Source organism: Neopsephotus bourkii, unplaced genomic scaffold (genome assembly GCF_033783945.1).
Source record: "Neopsephotus bourkii isolate Nb327-2 ecotype Australia unplaced genomic scaffold, CSIRO-AGI_Nbou_v1 NB_107, whole genome shotgun sequence".
Lineage (NCBI taxonomy): Eukaryota > Metazoa > Chordata > Aves > Psittaciformes > Psittacidae > Neopsephotus > Neopsephotus bourkii.
The window spans coordinates 16,269,754-16,294,353 of NW_026900624.1; the positions used below are offsets into that span (position 1 = coordinate 16,269,754).

Sequence of the window (24,600 nt, forward strand, 5' to 3'; positions counted from 1 at the left end):
ACAGGACAAGAGGAACTGGCCTCAAGCTGCTCAAGGGCAGGTTTAGACTGGATATTAGGAACAATTTCTTCACAGAGAAGGTGCTCAGGCATTGTAACAGGCTGCCCAGGGCAGCAGTGGAATCACCATCCCTGAAAGTGTTCAAAAACCCTGTAGATATGGATACCTTAGTGACATGGAGTTGGCAGTCCTGGGGTAACAGTTGTGCTTGGTGATCTTAAAGATCTTTTCCAATCTAGCTGATTCTATGATCAGTTATCCTGCAAGGATGCTCATACAGTTCCCAATCCAGGGAAGCTTAAGGGAGCTTCTTCAGCTGTATCCTATCTGATTTCCTGGTGTCAGTGGAGGGGAAGTGAATAATTTATCTACTGTGCCCCTTTACCTTCCCTGCTCAGGTTTCACCTCAGCTCTGCTTCACCCCTTCCCTGAACAGCTGCTCTGGTGCCAGCTCCCGTGCTGGTGAGCTCCAGCCAGCCAGTGTATCCGGAGCCACGGCTGGCACTGCTGATGCTTACCCATGTTCTGGAACAATGGGAAGCGAAGCAAGAGAAATGACAGTGTGGATAACAACAGCCCCAGACAGCTTGCACAGGAAGTTTGGTTTGCAGCTCCTCTCTCACAGCATAACCTGAGCATTGCCATTGTTTTTATTGTTCATTATTAACTCAGCAGGAGCACACAGAGGCCCTGACTGAGTTTGGCGCTGTGCTGTACCAAGCACTGTGGGGATACGCAGCAGGGCACAGCCCCTGAACAACACACAATTGGCCTGAGATCACGTCCCTGCGTCATAGAAGTTATTTCTCTATGTTGAAACACATGTGATAGTAATGGCTGCGAGTGCCAGCAGTGAAACCTATTTTATCTTATTCATTCTTTCTTGTTACTGCATTTCTTTACATTGCATAACATCTCTTACAAACTGCAATGAATATTTATCAGGCCTCAGGGGTCATTACAGCTTCCTCTGGCTCCGGAGCTCCACGATAAAACCGTGTCAACACCACATCGGGATGCTCCATTGTGACAGATACTCCCTGCTTGGAACAAGCCCGTTATTTCCATGGAAAGAGCACATCAAGCCTATTTGAGGAGAAGCACTGCCGTGGGACACACTGACATTATATACATCTGAACCATGGCTATGTCATGGGTTTGCGCAGCGCATACGATTTTCCCGCGCAACCGCAGCCCGCACCCTTTTTGGCCCCGCTCCGTACCCGTAGCGCCGCGCGCTCAGTCTCCCGTAGCCGCTCTCGCGAGGCCATGCGCAGAAGGCATGCGTCACCCGGGGGCGGGGCGACTATTAAAGCCGCTCGCGCGGCAACTTCCGGCCCTTCCGGCTCAGCGCGGGGACAAGATGGTGGGTGCTGCTGACGGCGGCGCTGACCGGGCCCGGCCGCGCCATCCCTTGGGCATCGCCGCCATCCCGCCACCGGCGGGTGCCCGGCCGTGACTCCGCCTTCTCCGGACATTTCGGGAGGCGCTGCGGGGCTCATTTGAGGGCTCGGCCGCGGCAGGCGCCGGGGGCGGCGGACGTTTTGCCTTAGAGAAGCCGGCCGGGCCTGCTCGGAGGCGCTGGGGTGTGGGTAGCCTTGTGGCGGGGTTTGCTGTTCCCGTTCTTAAGAAGGGGGCTGCGCATCTCTAGGGAGCTCCCGGCAGTAACGTGTGCCCGGCCCGGCACTCCGGTCACTGCGCCTCTGGGGGCCGGGAGCGCGGGCAGAGCGCGGCTTCTTCGTAGGGTCCTGCAGTGGGGCCGTGGCGGGGGGTTGTGTGAGCACGTGGAAGAGTTAGTCTGATAATGCAGTTTACCGCCTGCCCTGTGTAGGGTCACGTTTCGTGTTTGATTGTGCCACACAATGCGAAGGCATTTCGTGTGGTGTCAGAACTCAGTTCTGCTCCGCCCTGCCACAAGATTCATAATCCTAAAAATCTCTTTTGGGGCTGGTAAACTCTGTCTGCTTAAAGCAGTTTGTGTCCAGTATTCTTTAGTGTGACACATTTGTTAGCTATTGGTTGTTCGCTGCATGTACAACATTTGTCTTAAATCTGGATATGAGATCGGAAGGGTGATTCTTTGTTGGGCTGAGTTTTCTGGAACCCAGCTGTGGCTCTCTGGTTGCAAAGGGAGGCTGCTAGGAATGCAGCTTTGTATTTTTACTGCATTTCTACTCCAAGTGTCTTAATTCATAGGTGGGTGTTGAAAGAGTGTTTTATTGCCCCTTCAGACTGAAATGCCTTTTTTAATATTTGATTCATTGAAACATATTATGAAGTTATCTGTGGTTCGTCATTGTTTAGGCTTTTAGGAGCACTGAAATTCTGGTGGCACGCTGTGGTCAGATGGCAGCTTGTGTGGCTCACTGACTAGAGTGGGACTTGGTGGTGTCTTAAAATAAGCTTGAAAGGGAGGGGTTGCTGAGGAAATCCAGGAAGGACATAGTTGGGGCATAAGGGCTGCATTCTTACGTTATAATGTCATTCAGAAGCCAAACAGCTGATACTGAGAAAAATTCCTAGAATGCAAAATGCTTTATGTATATATGCAGTATTAATGTTTCAAGGTAAGAAGAGAATTGGCCTTGCGCCCTTGACTGGGTATAAGCGAAGAGCAAGCACTAAATGTTTGTTTTCTCTCCAGTCTCACCGCAAGTTCTCAGCTCCGAGGCACGGCTCTCTGGGCTTCCTGCCCCGCAAGCGCAGTAGCAGGCACAGGGGCAAGGTGAAGAGCTTTCCCAAAGATGACCCCAGCAAGCCTGTCCATCTCACTGCTTTCTTGGGGTACAAAGCTGGCATGACCCACATTGTCCGTGAAGTTGACAGACCTGGATCCAGTATGTATTGACGCTCCTCTTTAATAGAGGTGTTTTTCTTTCTGAATGGTGAAAGGTGCTCTCTCTGTTGGTAGCTCTGGATTTTAATCCTAGCTTGACTTCACTCTGTTTAAAGTCCTTGAGTGGGTGAGGTATAAAACACCCAAACCCTTCCCCCTCAATGCGAGTGATGTCGCAGCAGCCACACCTCATGTCTAACAGTGTCTTGTTAATGGTTGTTTCTAAGCTGCACAGTGACCCAATGGTTTAGTTCAGCTGTACTGTAAGAGGCTATTTAGGATGACTTCGTCTTGATGGGCAGACATAAGTAAATTACTTTTGGAATTTTTTCCGTGATTGTGCAGTCCTGAAAGTGGTTCAGTAGCTGATGGTGGTGTTAATTGTGCCGTATTTCTGCCTTCATCCAGAGGTGAACAAGAAAGAGGTGGTCGAGGCAGTCACTATAATAGAGACTCCTCCCATGGTCATTGTGGGCATTGTGGGATATGTGCAGACTCCTCGTGGTCTCCGTAGTTTCAAGACCATCTTCGCTGAGCACATCAGCGATGAGTGTAAGCGTCGCTTCTACAAGAACTGGTAAGGAAGCAGAGCTTTTGCTTATGGCCTTACTCTCGTGCCATGGTTTATTTCTTTTACTGGGTTGAAGATTATGTAAGTACAGTGTTTTGAAGAGGCTCTTCAGCAGTTAGTGTTTGGCCTTGGTGAACTGGCCTAATAATGGGGTAGGCTGTAGAAATGGCTCTGGGAGGGTTGGCAGCACAGTGTTAGCACCTTTCTTGGCATGGGGGTGACAGTGTTGGCTCTTGCCTGAGATCTCCTTTCACAGGCTACACATGATGATACTTCGACGGGCGGACATAAGAAATCGCCTCTGGTGCTTGTTGTTGAGTGTCGAGTCCTGACTGTAGCCCTGTTTTCTCAGGAAAGGGGAAGACAAGTGTTACTTCTGATTACTGTTCCAGGCACTGTTGTTGTGATTCAAAGTATGCACATTTGCCCAAGTGTGGCTCCAGCGTGTCTAGAGCTTACAGCCTGTTTATGAACTTTGCAGGCTGAAAAGACGTCAGAGTAGAGCAATAATGATCTCAAGGGTGTTACAGTAATTACTTTACTGTTGGGCATAGCTTGGTCTTACAAGGGGGGGGAGATGATGGTATTCTGCAGCAGATAGCATCAACTTGACAATTGCTTTAAAGATCTGTTGTTTTTTTCTGTTATTGTTTGACATCTCTCTACAGTCTTTTGTCTTCTGTACTGTGAATGTTAATGTGCTTTGGAATTCATGGCAGCTCCGCTCAGCTCTGGCAACTTTGCCACTGTCTGATGAGCTCCAGGCTCCGCTTGCCAGTGGAAAAGAGTCCTTAGAAGCTGGCAATGAGCCAAAACCAGCTGAGGTGGCAGCTCCTTCCGCTCATCCCCACTTCCCTGGGGATCGATGAAGGGCTTAGCCAACCTTGTCTCTGCTCTGCTCCTGAAGGCACAAATCCAAGAAGAAGGCCTTCACCAAATACTGCAAGAAATGGCAAGATGAGGAAGGCAAAAAGCAGTTGGAGAAAGATTTCAATAGCATGAAGAAATACTGCCAGGTTATTAGAGTCATGGCTCACACTCAGGTAAGTGTCTGTGGGACTCAGATGAACACTGGAAACAGCCAAGAGAGCAAGCATAAAACTTGATCCATCTCTGTAGGGAGATTGCTGCCCTCCCCTGCAGCCTGGTGCTAACTATTATGCACAATTCAGATATTAGTACTCTTTACCCTGTACAAAGTGTGTGCTCGCAGGGTGCTTGAAGAGTGTCCAAAAGAGACTGAACCCTGGTAGGAGCTTCGTACCTGTCCTTTGCTGATACCGTGTAGGCCTGGGCTCTCTTAATTCTGGGTATAAATAAAAACAGGCTGAAAACTTAATTCTGGAGTTTGTGTGGTTAGCATCCTTGCAGGCTGCATTCTGTAGGGGTACTGCAGACACTCAGAGGCTTTTGGTGGCTTCTGTTGCTCAGCTAGAGGAGGTGTGATGGTGTCTCCCCAGCCATCAGAGCTCTGCTAGGCTTTCTAGGGAGATGCAGTTAAGTCTTTATGTTGGCTGTGAGTGCGGTAAGAAGTCCAGTTACGACACTGCTAATTTTACTATAATCGTATTTCCATGCCAAATAGCAACGGTAGTATTGCAGCTGCTGTTAATAGTTGTATCAGTCCCCATCTGCTAAATACAGAAGTAAATGTAAATGCGACCTTACCCAAAGTGTCCTTCAGTGTGGCAGAATGTACAAAGAATTGTAGAATGGTTTAGGTTGGAAGGAGCGTTTAATGATCATGTGGTGCCACCCCCCTGCAATGAGCTGGGATGCCTTCCACTCGATGAGCTTGCTCAAAACCTCATCCAGCCTGGCTTTGAACACTGGCAGGGATGGGTCCATCCACAGCTTTTCCGAGCAGCCTGTTCCAGTGTCTCACCACCGTCAGTCATAAACAGTTCCTTTTTTATGTCCAATCTAAATCTCTCCTTTTTAAATTTAAAACCATTCCCCTCATTATCTCCTATTCCTGGATGGAGTGTGGCTGTGGGGATAGAGTTCTGTGTTCCTGTGGATGGCATATAACTTCCAGATAATGTGACTTGCCATTTCAGCTACAGTAGAGCCTAGAGCCTGGTGTAGGGCCTTTTATTTTACTTCAATGTGTTCATCTTGAGAAAGGGTGTATTTAGTTGAACAGATTCAGCCAGGGCTAGGAGGATACTGAGCTATTGAAGGTCCTTCTTGGAGGAACAGGAGCTAAATTTCATTATTCCTGTTTCCTAGATGCGTTTGCTTCCCCTGAGACAGAAGAAGTCTCACCTGATGGAGATCCAGGTGAATGGTGGCACAGTTGCTGAGAAAGTGGATTGGGCCCGGGAGAAGCTGGAACAGCAGGTGCCTGTGTCAACTGTCTTTGGCCAGGATGAGATGATAGATGTCATTGGAGTCACCAAGGGCAAGGGATATAAAGGTAAACATAGAAGTTCTCCTGGTTGTGACTGGATACAGTTTCGAGTTTTGTTCAAGAGTGTGTAGACTAAGAGCTGAGGGGGTGAATCCATCCTGCTGTCATGGTTCAATGATGAGACCATGGAATGAGCGCTGGGCACGGCGCCTGACATCCGTGAGGAGTCATTCCATGCTGCCTTCCTTCTGAGAACACAACCAAGGGACAGCTGGGGGGAAGGGGCTGTGGGCAGTTAAGGGGCAGGGTGCTTCACAGGGAAACTGGGTGAATTCCTGGGATGTGGGTCTGGGCTTCCCTTTTGTGGCCTAGCACAGCAGCTTGAAAGATGGCTTAAACTCCAGTTGAACAATTTGATGAATCTCTGTTTGACAGTAGTTAGTGACAGTGCTCCTTTGGTTTCTTCTAGGTGTTACCAGCCGCTGGCACACCAAAAAGTTGCCCCGCAAGACTCACAGGGGTCTGCGCAAAGTGGCCTGCATTGGCGCATGGCACCCTGCTCGTGTGGCTTTCTCGGTGGCCCGGGCTGGTCAGAAGGGCTATCACCATCGGACTGAAATCAATAAGAAGGTTTGTTTCTCTGACCTGCTGGGAAGGAGCGAGAGCTGGCTGGGCTTACTTGCTGCATGACAGCGAATAGAGTTTTGCTCTGGATGTTTAGCTGTTTGAATGTAATCTCAGGGCAGTAATGTTGAATAACCATCAAATTCTCTCACAGCCACGTGTTTTCAAAGTACAGTAGACATTTTTCTCCAACCCTATGTAGAACGATTTGCACTTTGGCTGATGACAGGTCCTTTCTCCTATCTTTTAGTAAGCAGAAATTGTTGTCATTTTTAGATCTACAAGATTGGCCAGGGTTACCAAATCAAGGATGGAAAGCTGATCAAAAACAATGCTTCAACTGATTATGACCTGTCTGACAAGAGCATTAACCCTCTGGTGAGTTGTTGAGCTCTGGAAAGAGTTTGCTTATAAGCTGCCATCTTAAGAGGCAGATGGGCCTGGTGTAAGCTGCAAAATGATTGAATGAAGAGCTTTTGAGATACAGCTTGGCAGTTGTGGGAGGCAGTGTTGCTTAGTCATTCTCAGTATGGACTTGTGTAACTTGCTAATTTTGCTTGATACGTGGCAGTAGTACAGAGAGATGTTACAAACCTCTACTGTAGATGGTACTTGTAAATAAGGATTAATGTAGCAGGGAGAGCAGCTTGTGCTCTTGTTTTGTTAGCTGCCTCTTGTTGCTGCTATAAGGCATTTGCCTTTTTAACCTTGGTACAGCTAAATTCCTGTATCAAGGAATTTGACCAGCAAAAGGTAATACTGGAAATGGGATTTTAGTGAATGTGGGAGTGGTTGAGACCCAGAAGGTGAAGTGAGAGGATCAGGCTGTAGGCAGATGTGATCATTGCTCCTGCTTCATACAAAACACTAACTGCTCTCTCCTTGCTCAGGGAGGCTTTGTCCACTATGGGGAGGTGACCAATGACTTCATCATGCTGAAAGGCTGTGTTGTTGGGACCAAGAAGAGAGTCCTAACCCTGCGCAAGGTGAGTGGTGTGACCTGCTGTCAGATGGGCTGGTGCAGCTTAAGGTAGCTGTGCTGCCTTTGGTACAGGTAGTGGCTGCTGCCAAGGGGACTCCAACCAGCTAAAAAGAAAAGCCTCATGCATCCAGACACACCTCATATTAGTGACCTCCGCAGTAGTGTGAGATCCTTTCTGAAGTTCATTCAGTCCAGGGCTGTTTGCAGGTAAGGGCATGCTTTAGGGTTGAGAATTCTTGTGGACCATAAGGACACTGACGGGCAGACTTGGGCTCACCTGCTGGTGTGACCTCACCATTCTTCACTCTTGAAAGCCAGAGATGACAGCTAGCTTACTTGCACAACATAGCAGCGAAAGCATGAGGTCAGGGTGACTTAGAGGAGGGTGTTAGCCATGGACGTGATCAGAAGTAGCCAGCATACTGGCAGGCTGAAAGGGTGCTGCTGTATATTCACTCACCTGGTGTCTCTCTTGCAGTCCCTGCTTGTGCAGACCAAGCGCCGGGCCCTGGAGAAGATTGACCTGAAGTTCATTGACACAACCTCCAAATTTGGCCATGGCCGCTTCCAGACAGCTGAGGAGAAGAAGGCTTTCATGGTAAGGATATTTTCTGAAGCTGGGCAGCTTTGTACTGTGTATTGCCTTGTCAGGTAATAGCATTTGGTAGCCTGACCCTTGGGCTGCCACAGGGCCGAGGTTCCTGTGAAATGAAGTGTGTAGTGTCAGTCAAGAAGGTTCAGCCTCCAACTTGGTTATGACCATAGGCTGGATTGGGGTCTTGCTTCCCCTACAGCAGCACTTAGTGCCTGAGGGATGTTGCCGTGTTTGAGTACAAGTCATCCAGTGATGAGGTGTGGAATAAGCACTGAACGCTGTCTGACACACGTGGGAAGTCCCTCTGCACTGCATCTCTTCTGAGAGCAGCTCTGGATGGTGCTCACAGTGGGCTCTGGGTTGTGGTCTCACTGTCGCCTCTCGGAGAAGGCAGGTCTGGAGTCATGGCTGTGAGGCCCTTGCTGAGTCAGAGCATGGTTCAGGTGCCTGGGGGCTGCACACGCACTTCCCCACAAGGTGGCACCAGCCATGTGCAGAGTCTCTGCTCCATATAGAGTCATGGTTATGGTGCACCGTGGCTGTGCTGAGTTCAGCTTTACCCTGAAACCTGTAACTGTGGGGATGGGGCTTGCGATTTCCAACAGGCTGCAACATTGAAGGGTTTTTTTGCCCTTAATTTGCTTCGCAGCAAGGGGAGAAGAAATGGCAGGGGTGTGATTGGGGTGTGATGTGCTCTTTGGTGCAGGCTGCTGTTTACATAGTTTGTTCTCTCTTTTTTCAGGGACCACTCAAGAAAGATCGCATTGCTAAAGAGGAGACAGCTTAATGTCTGCAAGGGTCTTGTGGCCTATGTGATCTCAGACCAAGAAAATAAACATTTTAAAGAAGTTAACTTTGTCTCTTGGTTTATGCATTGCTGTGTCAAGTCTGGTACTCTCACTGCAGGCACCCTGTGCAAAGGAGCAAGTAAAGCTCAAATTCCTGAACACCCAAATCAGCATGGTTCCTCTTAACAAGGAGGAGGCTGCCATTGCTGGTTTTGGAGAGCAGAGATTGTGGAGTACAGAGCAAGGCTTCTCTGGTTGAAATAGCAAAGCAGCAGGAGCCCTATATGTATTTGCCATTTCAGAAGCATTATTCCTGATGTTAATCTTCTGCTGGGTGACTAAAGAGCTCCTTTGTATCAAGCACGTTTTGAAATGAAGAAAACTCCTTCACACAACTGAAACATCACTAATTCTTAGGTGGGTGGCTGGCGCTGGCTGTTGCTGTGGAAACCGTCCTCTTTCTGTGTGATGGAGGGTATGTAACCTGCACACTGTTTGCAAATGCAGCGTGCCTCACGTAAGGTGGGTATTCCAGAATCCCTTCCCCTGACACATTCCAGCCTTGCAACAGCTGGGTATTCCCAAATTAATTTCCCATCCTGGAAGACCTTGCCTGGTGAGGAAAATGGCTGGCCTGACAGGGAAGGAGGGTGATGACTCCACATCCCACCCTCGAGGAGGTGGGAGAGCTGCCAGTGCTACTGGTGCTGTATTCCTGCATGGCTTAAAATACTGGGGAGACACTTTGGCTGGTGTTCCAGCCCAGTGTGATAGTGAAGGGCAGATGAGACAGTGCTGTGTGCAGGGACCAGCTCCATGCACAGCATCAGTCCCAACAGGTGTTCTGGTGTCGGGGCTGAGGCCTTATACCAAGAAAGGCAGTGGCTGCCCCCAGTGCTTGGCTGCCTCCAGCCGCAGCAGTGAGATCACCGGCGCTTCGGGCATGGCCCGACAGAGGGCTCCTGTAAATTTAGATAACGGTGTTTGGCGTGTCCTTCACTGACCATAATTGGAGACATGGCAACAACTCCATGTATCTACACTGAAAGTGCGGTGCTGCTCTTGAGACAGACCCCTGTTTTGATGCCATTTGCTCAAACTGAAATAGGGAAAGGTGGATGTAGAGGGTGTTTCCTGTGGGGACGTGTAAGAGCCCTTTAAGAGTTAAAAGGTGGTGAGAAGGAGGAAAAACATTTACCTTGTTTCCCTAGAAACCAGACTCGATGACTGCAGAAGCTGGCTGGCTCCCCCTCAGCCTCCTTTAACACGTGAACCTGCTGGTTGGTTTCAGCCAAGTGTAACAAGAGAGGTCTCACCCGCTGGTTTTATTCCCCCTCAAGTTTCAAAGGTAGCAGCCTTAAAATTAGTATTCCCTTGAAGCAGGAAAAGTGGAATTTCACAGAATCACAGAATAGTTAGGGTTGGAAAGGGCCTTAAGATCATCCAGTGCCAACCCCCTGGCCATGGGTAGGGACACTTCACACTAAACCATACCACCCAAACCTGTGTCCAACCTATGTCCATCTTGAGGCTGCAGCTCTGAAGAGAGGTTTTGTGCCTGCTGGTAAGCCTTTGGTGGTCTTTTCCCTCAGGTGTTTTAAAGCATGTATGTGCTAGCTGGCTAGCAAGTACATAGCTCTAAGTCAGCCCTGTCTGCTCCTGCCACCTCAGTCAAACCAGTTGGAATCATCCAAGGGAACTGGGTATATGAGGATAACCTGGGATGTGTTGGGGATGAGCACTTATGCTAAGCGATGCACAGCCTTCATGAAAATCTGTACAAATGCCTCATTTACCAAATCGTGCCCTGTGGTGGGAGCTCTGTTGGAGGCTGGGAGCTGGTGAGTGCGTTTTGAGGTGGTGATGGCAGTGGAGGGAATTTTCCGCCAGATCAGCCCCCAAGTAGAAGGAAGCAGTCCTGAACTGCTGCTGTTCTTGTTTAAGATGCTTAACGTGTATCTAGCAGGAGGAGCTGCTTCAGTTTGGAACCCATTGCCAGGCTTGGGTTTGTTTACTCTTGAAGCGATGGTTGCTGACTGATAAAAACACTGGAGGGGGGAAAACCCCCACAAAAGTGGGTTTTACTCCTTTTCCATCCCGGAATCCTGGGGACAAGAGGACACCCAACGTCAGGAGGTGGCGCTCCTCCCTCTGTAGATGGCTTGTGGGACACGTCCCCAAGAACTTGCTGATGGGGCCGGCCTGGAGAAAAGCCCTGCTGAGTTGAGGCCACCAGGGCTATGTGGGTCCCTCTCAAACCCTCCAAGGGCTCCTTGAAGTCCTGCAATGCCAGTGGGCATTTTGCTAGAGGGCTCCTGGATCCAGGTTTAGGAGGTCCCCATCAAGCTCTGTGGGTGGGGGACAAAGCCAGGGGATGCCAGGCTGGCTTTGGCAAAGCCTTCCACTCCTAACACATCATTCCCTCCAGCCTTCCTGCTCCTGCAGAGCATCCATCCTCTACTCTGGGCACAGTCCCCAGTGCAGTAGTCAGCAGTTGTGCAGGTCACACATGAGTACAGCAGCTCCCAAGAGCCCAGAAACTGCTTTTAGGGTGGCTTGTGTTGATTTTTAAACCAACTTCCCTTAATATTGAGCTTTTTCTCCCTGACATGGTCATCTCACCCCATGCAGCCCCGAGTGCTGTGGTTGGTGCTGCTTGAGTGCATCTTCCCTGCTCCAAAATGGCCAGTGCTATCCCTGTCCACCCAGGCGAGATCCCGCTCCCCTCTGATGCTCAGACCAACCCGAGGGCTGTGGGAGGACATGCACAGCCCTGACCCTGCTCAAGCAGCACTGGGCACCGTGGGAATGTGTCTCATCCCAGCTGGCGCCGGGAGGCTGCGGCTGGGAAACGGGGCCGGGTTTCACCCCCCAGCACCCGCTGCTCCCCAGCTGCCAGCAGCACAGGGGCTGGGACCTGGCCTTCCCGGGCTGGGGAGCAGCTTCTCCAGCCTTCTGGGGCGCATCTGGCTCTGGCGCTGCCTCTTCCCTTGCTGGAGATGAAACGAGACACAGCTGTGAGGCTGGAGCAGAGATGTTAGAAGCGTGTAAGGATGCCCGGGGGGGGGGGGGGTGTGTTAAAAAAAAGCGGGTTCAAGTTGGAGGTCTTGGCTCCCACAGTCGGCTTCACAAGCGGCCCAGCTGACACCCCTGCCTCCCCCCAGCGCCTGCCTTTGATCGCGGTGACAGGCGGGGAGCCTCAAGTATGCTTCATGGGGAAGAGGGGCTGACGAAGGTGCCCCGGGGGACCCGCGGCCGGGTTCACACGCTGCGCAGCGGCTTTTGGGCTGCTCTGCTGCAGCAGCTCTGCTGAGTGCGGCACGCGTTTGATTTGCAGCCCCCCCACCCTGGCCTGAGGACTGCGTTCGTACCTGACAGCTCTCTGGCTTCCCACCAACCCTTAGAAGTCCTTTGCAGGACCCGGGGCGCAATGGATGTGGTGGGGAGATGGGTCCCTGCAGAGGTCAGGCCCTCCTTGTGCTCCGGGACTGCAGTCCCGCAGGCACCTTGTGCTAAGGCGAAGCCAAAGCAGGATTTCCCCCATCCGCATGGTCACCACAGCCTCCCTGCTGTTGGGTGTCAGTGATCCCAGTGCGGCGCTGTTCCCTGGCTGAGCACTGGACTTACGGGAGCCCACGTGAGTTTTGGGAAGCATGGTGCTGGGGAGTCATTTGTATCTGTGGTCGGGCACAGTGGGGAGCATTCTATTTATCACTTGCTGCTTCCCAGCTTCCCCAAAACACAACCTGGGGCTGCCCTCCCTCCCTGGTGGGGACAGATGCTGTGCCAGGGGCATCCAGGATGCAGCAAAGCCCCGAAGCACCCTGATGCCAGGCACCAAATTCAAACCCAAGGATTGAAGTGGGAAAGGGTGTATGCCCTGATCTAGCCCGGTGCCCTACGGGACATGACAACACCTCTCCAAGGCTGTCCACTGGGCTCAGGTGTCGCTTCACACCCAGCAGCCTCATCACAGGGTGTTTTGAGTACATACATTTTAATTTCTTTATTGGCACCACCAGTGGCACACAAGAGCCATGTACAAAGCCATGCGTGCTGCCAATAGGAGAGTCCCCCCCCAGCACACACACACATCACCCTGCAGGAGCAAATCTCCCCAGCTTTGTGGCTGGAGCTGTCTGCCGCGCACTCTGCTCCTGTCCACCACGGTGCCTGAGGATTGGATGGAAACCAAAGCTCATTTTTCCCCTTGGGCCTCAGCCAGGGAGTGGGTCTCAAGGAGCTGCTGATGGCGGGAGGTATTCATGTTTGTTTGGTTCCAGCGAGGCTGGACGCCCACTCCCGCTTCCCTCCATACAATAAGATCAAACAGCTCCGGGACATTTCCTTGCTCCTCGCAGATGAAATCCCTGCATCTGCCACCCTGCTCCGCCCTGCCCGGGGCTGCAGCCTCTTCCTTCACCGAAAGCCCTGGCGAGTCATCGCTGCTCTTTCTTCTGCCCCCAAATGGGGGATTTGCTCATTTTTGCCAGCCCCACATCCATTTGCAGGGCTCATGGGCAAGGGATGCAGGAGGACCGGGACAGTGGCACCTTTCCTGCCTTGGCTTCATCCCCTCTCCCACTTCTAAGGGACCTTGGTGAGGACCCACGCCACGTCTGATGGCTCCCATGCAGGGCATGCAGGCTGTGCCCTTGGATGTCACTGTGGCCAGGGCTGACAGCAGGAGCATACAAGCTCCTGGTGAGGAGAAGGCGCCCAGCAGGAGCTTATTCCCCTGTCCCACACCTCCATCCGCTTCCTCAGCGCCCGGCCCTTGCAGGGATAAGGGGAGGGTGATGTGCCAGAGTGTGGTACCCAGACACCAGCCAGCAAAGGAGGCAGTGGGTGAATACCAGCCCCTCTGAGAGGGGCTTCCCTGTGGGGCAGGAGGACACCCTGTGGATGCTGAGCCTTCATCGGCAGCTGCAGATGACCGTATCCAAAGCTGTGCTGCGCTGTCCTGCCTGTCTCCTGAGCGGGTTCCTGCTCCCCTCTCCCAGCAGATGCCTTCCCCAGGTGTCCCTGGTGCCGGGGGGCTGCTGGTGCAGTGGGGGGAGCCTGGCCACGGGCAGGGGATGCAGCTGCTTTTCATTTCCCACCTTCCCCAGCCCTCCTGCTTGCTCTTTCAGCAGGTCCCTGTGATCTGAGGGGTAATTATGGGTGTCAGGTTTGGGGCAGCCAAGAGCAAATTTGGGAGGGGGGAGGTAGCAGGAAGCAGCAGCAGGATGATGAGGAACCAGGAGAGGACACAGTGAGGAGGGTGCTACTGGGATTTCAGCACTGTGTTCACCTGGCTCCCATCCTGCTCCATGTCAGGGTGCCACAGCAGTGCTTCAGCCCATGCAGTCAGCTGCTGCCTCCCTGTTTCAGGGTCTGCAGCTTCCATACGCAGTATATGTGGAGACCAGGACACTTTGGCTCCATGAATTGCGGCTCCTCATGTGCAGCCTGGCCCCATCCTTTTCTGCACACGTGCAGCTTATGCCCAGCCAAGGCTGGGGAGGGAGAGTGTGGGTACAAAACAGCAGCCCCCGAGGCAGTTCCCTTTCCTTGGCAGCACATCTTTCCCCCATCCATTGCATGCTGCTCTGCTTCTTGCATCCCAGAGCTGGACCTTTAGGGCATCTCCTCCTGGAGTCTGCTGGGGTGTCAGGGTGCGCTTGGAGGACCCAAATACATACATCCCCCACCTGAGTCCTCAGCATCCCTTCTTCAACCTGAGCCTTCCTCCCAGAGGGAAGCCCTAGGTGAGGGCCTCCTTCTTGTCCCGGCGCACAGAGCTGGGCCTCACAGGGATGGGGGCATGGGGCAGGTACCAGGAGCTCAGCCACCAGAGGAAATGGGGGAGACGGAGGCGAGGCAGGAACCCAGGTGTGAACCCGGGCAGGTAGCAGGGCCGTGACTCAGCCATCCAGGGGAAAGCGGCTGTGGAGGGGAGGGCTCTGGCGGGGAAACCAGACTGCCCTGGGGCTGCTGGGGTACAGGAGCACTGAGCTTCTGATCCTGGCTTCCATGGGGCAAAGCACCTCTTTCTCTTAGAGACCCAAGGGGCTCGTACTCCAGAGCTTGTCCACCCCTGGCCAGCCTGATGTCAAGAGTCTGATGGGGTCCATTGGGTCCCCCCATCCGATGGGGACCTTGTAGGCAACATTCCCTCTTCATCCCCTCTCTCTGCAAAGAGTTAAATCTCTCTCCAGTTCAGCGCTTCTCCCCTCCCTCCTGCCCCCCTCCCGGGGTAATGGTTAACCAAGCCCATTGCTAATTACATATCGATGACCTCAGGCGGGTTTTGTTATCGTCTGGAAACACCTGATGCATGTGTCACCAGCAAGAGCTGTTCTCGTCTCAAGTACACCGGCAACCCTTGAACTTGCGTTGGCTTTTCCCTTCCCGCCCCGCCACCTGCCCGCAGGCACTGAAGCTTCACTGGCTGAGCGGCTGTGTGGGCTTGTCACGGCTGCTCCCAAGAGCAGGGCACAAACACGGTGGGAAGAAAGGGTGTATTCCTCCTCTCCCTCCCCAAATCACTGCCCTCCATTCGCTGCCGATCAGGCTTAGCTTCAGTTTAGCGGACCTCCTTCTTGTGGCCTCAACCTGCGCTTTCCTACCTTGCGTGAGGATGGGGACAGCCTGGCTGGGAACTTCATCTCCAAAAGACCTCCTGGCTTTGCTGGCAGAGCCCCATAAGGAGAAGGATCCCAGTCTTCCCCTATCCCGCAGGGCAGACCTGGGGCAACACCACTGGGCTGGGCAGGGTGAAGCTGAAGCCCTTAAAGCCTGCGATGGAGAACGGGAGAGAGAAATGGGCAAAGAAGACAGAACAGGGAGACTGGGAAGGGTTTGGAGGTGTTCTGTGAGGGGGTTATGAGTCCACCTTAGGCAAGACGGACTTTTACAGGGGCAGAGCCATACCCTAGATGGGTCTGGGACCAGCGGCTCCCAGAGCAGGGTGCATGGAAGTGGAGGGGACTCTTTGGGAATGGCAGCTGGGGTTTCCTGCCAGCTCCACCAGCCTTGTGCACAGCCTGCGTGTTGCTGCTCGAGGAGGGCTCTTGGCCCTGCAAAAGTCCTTGGGGGTGGTTTTCTTTGCAGCGAAGAGCAGAGGCCTTGCTGACATCATTTTCACACTGCATGGTATAAATAGCCAACCCGAAAAACAAAGGAAAACTCCCCATGAAGACCATGTAAGGCAGAGCCACAGTTGCACCACTTATTTATTCGCTCACCGTAGCTATTTCCTGCCTCTGTTGGTCCCGGACCTCCTGCGTTGGCCAAAAGTCAGCTTTTCCTCCCTCGCCAGGAATTTACGGATCAGCAGCCCTGCTGGTAACTGGGGGGTTACAACCCCCTGGTCCTGGCAGGGCACGCTCATGCCTGTGGTTGGCCTCAGTCCCACCAAGGGACTGGGCATCTGCTGGGCATCTACAGGGTAGGGCAATGGCCATCACCCCTTGGAGCAGCAAGGGCTAAGGCTGGAGGGATCAGTAAGACTGGAAACTTGCTGGGTGTTGCAGCAGGCAGGACTTCCTTGAGCTCCTCCACCTCTAGGGTATCTCGTGTGTTGCACCACCTCAAAGACATCCACAGCCCCAGTGGGAAGCAGATGCCCTGTTACAGTGGGGAGCATCAGTGGGGTTTCCAGGCTGTAAGCAGGATGGATGTCACTCGGGTGGGTTTTATAGCCCAGAGTCAGCTTTTCCTGCTCCCAAGCTGCAGGTCCCTGTGCAGGCAGCACTCGGTTGGGGTGGGTGAGCACCTGCGAGGGGGAGGCGGCACAGACATCACTGCGTGCACAGACCCGGCTTGTTCAACAAGCTGGAGCAAGGCTACAGATGCGTCTTCATCGGGCTCCAGCTGCGCTCTGGCTCGGCAGCTCCTTCCCAGCACTTGCTGCTGCCTCCAGACCTGCAGCGGATCGGTCTGTGCATGTGCTTCCCTGCTCGCTCCAGGCACCCACAGCCAGGCTCGCTCGGGACCCTTCTCCTCTTGTCTCAGCTGTGCACAGAGGAAAGGGGGTGATGCTTTCCTCCATGGCTCTACCGGTGTGCAGGGAGCAGTGGCCAGCAGCTGGGGACGGACGGGACCTCCTTCAGGAGATCCAGGCATGGTTTTGGGCCATGGGTGAGGATTGTCCAAATTTCAGATCCCCAGTTTTGAAGCTAAGCAATCCCAGCTCAGGCATGAGGGGTGGAGGGATGGACACAAAGGTCCAGGGCTACTGCTGCACAGGAGCATGTCTGCAGGCATTATGTCCCTCAGTCCTGCCTGCAAGCCAGAGATGCCTTCAGCTCTGCTCACAGATGAAGCTGGATCGAAATTGGCCTTGGCTGCCCCCGAAAACACTCTGTTCCTGGGTAAATGGAGCTGGGTTGGCAAGGGAGAGTATGGCATGGTCCCTGCTGCGCTGCCAACCAGTGGTGGGGACAGGAGCTGTCGTGGGGATGATGTGAGAGCTGCTTTGCCAGGGCACCATGGCCAAGGTGTAGGGATGGAAGGACCTGCTGGCAGACAGCAATCACCCAAGATCTCCCCTTTCTGTCTGCTCATTCCCCTGCCTGCCATCCCCCTCTGTGTGCCAGCAGCCCCAGGGGATAGGGAAGAGGGGATGCCAAAGGTTGGCGTGTGCCGGACGGGGCCCTGCTCGGTCTGGCTCCTGGGAGGGTCCCATCCAGCGGACTGTCTCCTTGGTCATTGTTATCAGGGTAATACTCCAGCAGCTTGAATCCTGTTTTTGTGCTGGTGTTGCCTGGCTCTACGGGAGCGAGGGGGGAGAGAGAAACACAGGAAACGGCAGCGACGGAAGCAGAATCATCTCCTGGAGGGAGCGAAGAGCCACTGACGCCACTGAGGGGAACAAAGACAGAGATTCAGAAGGGTTTATACACGACTTTGCGCTGGAGACTGCCCAGACAAATCGTCTCAACCCCAGCTTACAGCACACCTACCTCCCTCCCGGCACGTCTGCCCCAACCCAATCCCCCTGCGCTGAGCTCTGGGCTGCAGGGAGACCTTTGTGTGGGGACACACAGAGGCAGCTGTGAGCCAACGCTGATGGTTTTGGCATGGAGAAGCCCTGCAGGGGTGACCCGGGGGGATGTCCTCAGTCTTGGCCCCAGCTGCTGTGAGAACTTTGGCATGGCGGAGCGAGGGTGGCTGTGGGAACAGAGCAGGGCATGGTGGTGGCGTGGGCACCAGCCTCGCCGCTGCCTCAGAGCTGTCCCCACCACCACCCCGAGATGCCAGGGGGCTGTCCCCACACCCCACACACACAACGGGCCCTCTGTCCCACAGACACAGATGGAAACTGTGAGTGAAAAGGCCAGAGGGCCTGGCTGCCAGCCTTACCCGAGGTCGGGAGGAGCCTGCAAGCTTCTGTCTTGCCGAGGTGTGAACTGCGCCTGTCCACATCCCCATCCTTGGCACATCCTGGGTCCCAAGGAAGCCCCGGTGTGCTTCCTCTCCTGAGGGTGCAGGTCAGCAGTGCCACATCCCAAGTGCCAAGAGCTCTTCTGCATGGCTCTGGGGCAGGAAAACCATTCTTCAAGCATGGGGCAAAGCCCTTGGGTCTCCCAGCTCCTGGCCCTGCAGGACGCAGGTGTCCCAGTCAGACTGATCCAGGGAGCTTGCTAAGCCCTGGCCTCGTGCACAGCACTGTAAAACAGTGACAGTGGATGTAGCCTTCTTGACACACTTGTGCCAAGGGAATTTCCCCCACCCAGTCCCTAATTCCAAGAAAAGGATGTGTGCCACAGCTACTTGCAATGGATATCCTCCTTTTTTGGTGTTACATGGGGCAGCACTCACACCTCAGGCCTTTCTGTGACCGAGGAGCAAAATCTTGTTCCAGCCCCAACAGATGTAGGGCCCCCTGGTCCATAACCCCATCCCCACGCCATGGTCATCGCCGGCTCCAGAGCCAGGGTAAGGATCTCCCATCAGGAACACCCTGTGAGGGTCAGTGATGCTGTGGGGCACTGCTGATGCCTGGGAGAGCAGTAAGGACCATGGAGCTATACAGGGTGGCACTCCTGTGGGGAAGCTCGCAGCACTCCTGCCCTGCTCCCTGCAGCAAGGGCAGCACAGCCAGGATGCTCCTGCTGCCAGGAGTGCTGCTATTCCCAGGGTCTGCCTTTGTGAGCAGTTTTTGTGGCTGGAACATTTGCACCAAAATGTCATCAGTCCCTTATCTGCAACATATCTGGGTCCTTTTGGTACCCACTCAGCCTCCAAAAATAGCCTCAGCAAAGGGAAAGAATACATCCCTAAAATAGCACCGCCACTCGGGCTCACTGGCGCTGGAGCTGACACCTGGTCAAGTGCCCATCGCGGATTTGCAGGGAGATTGCAGGTCTATTCTTCAGTGCTTTCCCAGCCTAAAATAGCAGCCGCAACCTCTCTGCACTGCGAGACCAGCAGGTGCTGGGCAACCTTTGCCCGAGGCTGTGCCCAGGCTGCAGCCTGGCCCCTCCGTTCCACCCCAGGGCACCACCAGCTATTACCGTGCAGGACCTGTGTGCCCACAGCAGGGCAGGGAGGTGTGAAGCTGTGGAGTACAGCGAGGGCCAGGTGAGTGACCCTGAGGGATGCGGAGGAGTGGTTTGGCTGGCTGCCTCTCCTGAAAAGGAGAGCTGCTGAGGAGGAGGAAGCCAGGAGGAAGGAAAGCCTTGTTTGTCTGTTCCCAGAGCAGCGCAGGAACTGCTATATGAGGAATTACCTGACCTCACTTACATCTCCAGATGCTCTTCATCTGTTTCACCCCCCTTCTTTGTCCGAGCCTCTCCCCAGCTCCTGCATCTTGCTCTTCACTGTGCTGCTGCCTCTCCTCTGAGCTACCCCAGCATTGGCAGCTGGTTTCCGCCAGGTTGTGAGTCCTCTTCCACCTCCTTATGCTCCAAATCCATCCGCACCTGCTCTTCCTCCTGAATGGACCGCATTCACCCCCTGTATGTGAATCCAGGAGTCTGGCTCAGCCTGGCAGGCAGGGCATGGCCATAGGTCTCTGCTGACCCAGGAAGGCAGGGGAAGCTGTGGCAGATGGGATGGGATGTGGGCTTTCAGTTACTGGGAGCACACTGCAGGCTTGTGGGGAGCTCTGTGGTACCCAGCTGGGAAACTGGGGATCAGAAAGAAGGAAATTTGGGCTCAGCATCTATCACTGACACACACTGGCATTTTGCATCGCATTCAGACCCCACATATCTCAGTTTACTCCCCCTCTACAGCCCCCTGCCTCATGCAGTGTTGCACAGCCAGACTTCTCAGCATCTGTGAAGGACGAGTGGGTAAGATCATGACGCAAAGGTTTCATGCTCTTTGTAGACTATTGCTTCCTCTCTTGCCTGGCCCTTCTGAATATCTGTGTAAAGATGTTTATGCAGAATACAAAAGGTTTAAGGATGTGTGTTGGATACCGAGGGATGAAGTCCGGCATGAGATAAATGAGGATCTGGAAGCAGGATCCACCACTGCTGCTTGTCATATTGAACAGTGTTTCCTGGGGCAAGCGGAGGAGGGGGATGAGGCTGCTGAGGACAGGTCTGGGAATCACAGAGCTAAGGTGTTCACAGGGAGGAGGATACAGACAGGGGCTGGAGCCAGGGATGGAGGCACATTTTGCTGCAGAACAGGGCTAGGCTGTCACATGTGGCCAGGAGCAGGGCTGAGAAAGGAAATGTGGAAGAGCAGGCAGAAAATGGGGAGACTGTGAATGGCATGGCCTGAATGGAGGTCAGAGCAGTGATGGTTTCAATCCAGAAATGGGTTGCTGAGGTATGCCAGGGAGAGCGGAAAAGGTAAGGAGTGACAAACCCTCCATACCCTGTGTAAAGCCTTGTTTTCCTCCAGGGAGGCCCTGGAGACCCTCTAGTTCTTTTCAACCTCATAGCATCCCACCAACCCATGGTTAAATTAGGGGCTGAGATCCTTCCAGGCTGGGGTGGGAGGAGGAAAGGGGCATATGAGTAAAACAGTAAACATAGCACTCTTGACGAGGCTAATTTCAAGATTGGGAAGGATCTTCTGAAACAACAGGTTATTTCTAGACATGGGAAATGAACCAAGTAGCCCACTGGCCCAGAAGGGCCATGGGGAGGACTCATATCTCTCAATTCAACAACCCATTGAGCAAGCTGAGGTCACCACTCATTGCAGGGGACAGGAACTCAGGGAAAGGAAGAGGGGACCGGATGCTCAGCCAAAACACCTTAAGAAGTAATGTTAAGGATATCCCCTCTCCTCCAGAGCCAAGATGTGACGGTGCCTTCCCGGGGCTCCATGGAGAGCAGTGGTGAGGGGGTCGCTTGCAGCTGGTGTTCCCAGGAACCTTTTCCCACCTCCACTGTTCCTCCTAACCTTCCTCTGACTACAGTGCTCGATTTTCCCTGCCCCTATGTTTTGTTCTGACATGATAACCATTTATTGAAACCTTCCAAGCCCAGGCAAATAGGATACACATGGGTCAAGACTGAGCAGGAGCAGTGTACTGGCAGAGGGGCGAGACTTTTGACCCAGCAGACACCATGGGTATGAAGTGATGGGCTTTGGGAGGTTTGGAAGAGCAAACGGGCTGGTGTTATGGCAGCAGGAGAAGAAGGAGGCCAGCCTGAACATCTTCTTTGAGGGACCTTAGAAGCACATTACCCCATCCAATTCTACTGCCCACCTGAGCGTGTGTTTGACACCGCTCAAGTCAGCTGTGAATCCCAGTGGTGCTTTCCTAGGGAGGTGCAGGGAAGCCCTTCCAACATGGAGATTGGAATTCCTGAGGGCCATTCCCATGCTTCTTGGCCCTGCCTTTGTCTAGCAGAGAAGTCACAGCTGAAGGATTCAGGTGACATCATGCAGGGAAGGTGGTACAGCCCCGCAGGGTCCCTTCGGTTCTCTGACAGACAAATGTGGCTGTCTGAGCTTTGCAATCCTCAGTGCAGTCCTGTGCACTGCTGATGGTTATCCGAAGACTGGGGGATGTGGTCATGAGTGAGGACGTGGCAGAACATGAGGAGAGATGCACAGCTTTGCTGGTTCCTGGGAAAGGAAGCCACCATCTGTTAACAGAAAGAGGAATATCAACGGAAGAGCAATTTAATTAGATAATATATCTAATTAAGACAGGTGACAGGCTGCAAATTCCCCTCCTGGAGAGACCTTTGGAAAGCTCTCAAGCAAGGATGCTCCATACCTTGTCCTTTCAGCCAAGGCCAAGTGCCAGGGCAAGAAGAGGAGCTGCAGGTTCCCAGCACCCTCCTTGCTGCTTCCCAGTGCTTGCCTCCACTGGCCACCACCCCATCTACGGGGGCCAGGTGAGACATGGTCACCACCATGGCTGTGGCTCTGCAGGAGCTGGGCACTTCTGAGTGCCCAAGGCCCTTGCTCCCTCTAAGTGCCCTCTCCTCCGCATCACTTGGATTCCTAGCCTTTCCTTCTGCCATGGTATTTGCAGACCAAGATGTGGTTTGCAGCCCTTTGTGGCCAGGCAGAACACCTCTGCAGGATGGTCATCAGCACCCGGGGACCGAGGGAACCAGGAGCCAGACCACATCCTTGAAACAAAGCACCCGTATCTAGGACTGGAGGATCCCACAGCAACAGGCTGGGCTATGTGCAAGCCTGCTTTCCTTTGCAAGCCAACATCTGCTGACGGCCCAGCTTGCTTAGGCTGCACTGAATCCTGGTGCTGCCTCAGTCTTCCCCTCTCCCCACCCCCTTTTTCCCCTGAAGAAATTTCTAAGAGAGTTTTTTTTTGTCATTGGCATTGTCTGTTTGATCCCCAGCTCCTACCCAGGCAAAATAACACATGCATCTTACTGGAGACAGGATAGAGGACTCTTGGAGTTAATCGTTTTCTCCATTGTCTTTCTAATGTGTGCTGAGATGTCCGTAGCTGCGGACCCATTGTGCTGCCTTCCTGCTTGTTTTTCCAACAGTCTCCAGTGAATAAAAGCAATGCAGGGCTTGTAATACACTTTCCGTGACCTCTAATCTTTCTGTATGATCTATCTCAATTGGCAGGTCACAGACAGTAATCCTTAGCAGCAGATCCACCTCCATCTCACCTACTCCAAAAGCCAGTCCAAGCTTTCCCTGGTTGGCTCCAGCTTCCCTCGTCTGCACCAACATCTCCACTGCCTTCATCCATACCTTCTTCCCCCTCCTCCCTTCTTGCTGCTCTCCCAAGAGGTCTGTCTTCACACTTTCCTCTGAGCTTCTGGTCTCTGGAGGTGTTGGCACTGAGGTGTGCTGTGGCAGGCAGGTGATTGATGCCATTGAAGGCAAGCTTGCTGAAGACCCATCCTACCTCCTCATCCCACCACAAGTGGGTCGGGCTGATGCCACAGAGCAACTCAGCTACTAGCATCAGCAGCACAAGTAGCCAAAGCAAGGGCTGGAGGGGATTTCAGGGCGGACAAAGCCTGTAGATTTGCCTTCCCACCCTGGCTATGAGTTCACTCTCCCGCGTAGACTTGATGAGATTCCCAGATGCAGAGGTACAACAATGCAGGAGGGAAACCCTTGTGGAGTTATTCCACACAGCTTCTCTGGAAATGTTTGCCCTTCCTACTGCTTTCCTGCTATGATGGAAGCCCTCAGGTGTCCCTTGCTAGGACAGCCACCTGGGCTTTGAGGATGAGTCACCCCTTTTCCTGTGCTCTCCTCGACCTTCCCTTTGGCAAGGACTGGCAGCAAACAGCAGGAATGAATCAGAGGCAGGGATGGCTGAAGGACCAGCAGCCCACCCCCAAGCATCCTGGCATGCATGTGCCAGCTGCAGCACCACAGGGGACTGGGCATTGCCCATCACTGACTCATGAGGACTGGTGATCGCAGGGGACAGAGAAATCTCCACATCATCTCTCTGGAAGCCGTGCTCAGGAGTCCCTTCCTAAAAGGACTGAATGCCAGCTGCAGTCTTTTCCAGCACCAATGGGACATTCCTGGAGCCTCCTCTGACAGAGCCAGGATCCCTCTCCTGCTCAAAGGGTTTGTGCCCAGGCCAAGGATAAAACACCTGCTTTGTGCTTTGGCCACCTTGCTCCATCATCCAGTCTTTTCTCCTTGTTTTTTCTTTCATTTTCCTCTTCACACCAATGGGTAGAGCCTGGCTTGGGTGTCTGTGCCCACCTTGAAAAGACAGCAGGTTATTCCTCTTGAACTGCCAAAGCAAATGGTCCATCTCCATGCTGTTGGCAAGGGGGTATAGCAGGGAGGCGTGGAGTTGGGGCACCACCGCAGCCCAAACCTCCAGCCAAGCCGTTTGTCAGTCACATCTGCTGAGGAGGCAACCAGCAAGCCCAGTCATGCTCTGGGATTCCCAAGTGCTGTGCAGCTGAGCCTCTCTTGAGAAAAATGGCAACAGGCTGAGTGAGCCTCACTGGGTCAGACCACTGGCAGCTCTTCTGTCTTCTTCCCATTCCCAAGAGAACCCATATGCGCTTCTTCCTCTCTGTGCCACATGGCCAGGGTAGGTCACTGGAGGCATCGCAGCCACAATGACATGGGAAAAGGCTTTGCAAGCAAGGTTTTCTGGACTGTGTCATGCAGGGCAGGGGAAAAGGAGATTGGAGTGATCATTCAGAGTGGTCGTCTTCAGATTTAGAAAAGGCAGCGAGAAATCAGCCTCTTCCCATGGTGATGGTTCAGGCAATTACAGAAGGGATATGTGGTTTGGTAGGACTGCTCCTCTGGGCCTTTCTTCCCAGAGGTTTGATCATTTCAAACCCTCCACATCTGTGGATGCAGGAGATGGACTCAGGGCCTCTGAGGATTAAGAACGTGGCCTTGCTAGGCAGAGCCTGCAGAAGGCTGGGCTGGGGTTCTCCAGCTGGCCACTGGCAGAGGTATCTATCAGTCCT

General features: G+C 53.3%; 1 protein-coding gene and 2 non-coding genes across 3 annotated transcripts; all 3 read left to right on the forward strand.

The window, feature by feature from the left end:
• The first annotated feature begins 2,614 nt into the window (after positions 1-2,614).
• Positions 2,615-8,814, forward strand: RPL3 (ribosomal protein L3). Its single transcript, XM_061363400.1, has 9 exons — positions 2,615-2,837; positions 3,245-3,413; positions 4,315-4,450; positions 5,640-5,826; positions 6,230-6,390; positions 6,661-6,762; positions 7,275-7,370; positions 7,845-7,964; positions 8,704-8,814. The coding sequence occupies exons 1-9, from the start codon at positions 2,798-2,800 to the stop codon at positions 8,746-8,748; spliced, it is 1,056 nt and encodes a 351-aa protein (XP_061219384.1). The 5' UTR covers positions 2,615-2,797; the 3' UTR covers positions 8,749-8,814.
• LOC133218406 (small nucleolar RNA U83B) lies at positions 5,928-6,019 on the forward strand. Its single transcript, XR_009727146.1, has one exon. It is a non-coding gene; the product is annotated as a small nucleolar RNA U83B (small nucleolar RNA).
• LOC133218411 (small nucleolar RNA U83B) lies at positions 8,203-8,292 on the forward strand. The gene has a single exon (XR_009727147.1). It is a non-coding gene; the product is annotated as a small nucleolar RNA U83B (small nucleolar RNA).
• Positions 8,815-24,600: the final 15,786 nt, after the last annotated feature.

What these genes read in the sequence shown, in the direction of transcription:
- RPL3 (XM_061363400.1), top strand. Translation starts at nt 2,798, where the DNA reads ATGACCCACATTGTCCGTGAAGTTGACAGACCTGGATCCA. An exon ending in GAGTCATGGCTCACACTCAG is followed by an intron (nt 4,451 to 5,639) that starts GTAAGTGTCTGT and finishes CCTGTTTCCTAG; the next exon opens with ATGCGTTTGCTTCCCCTGAG. An exon ending in CAAGGGCAAGGGATATAAAG is followed by an intron (nt 5,827 to 6,229) that starts GTAAACATAGAA and finishes GGTTTCTTCTAG; the next exon opens with GTGTTACCAGCCGCTGGCAC.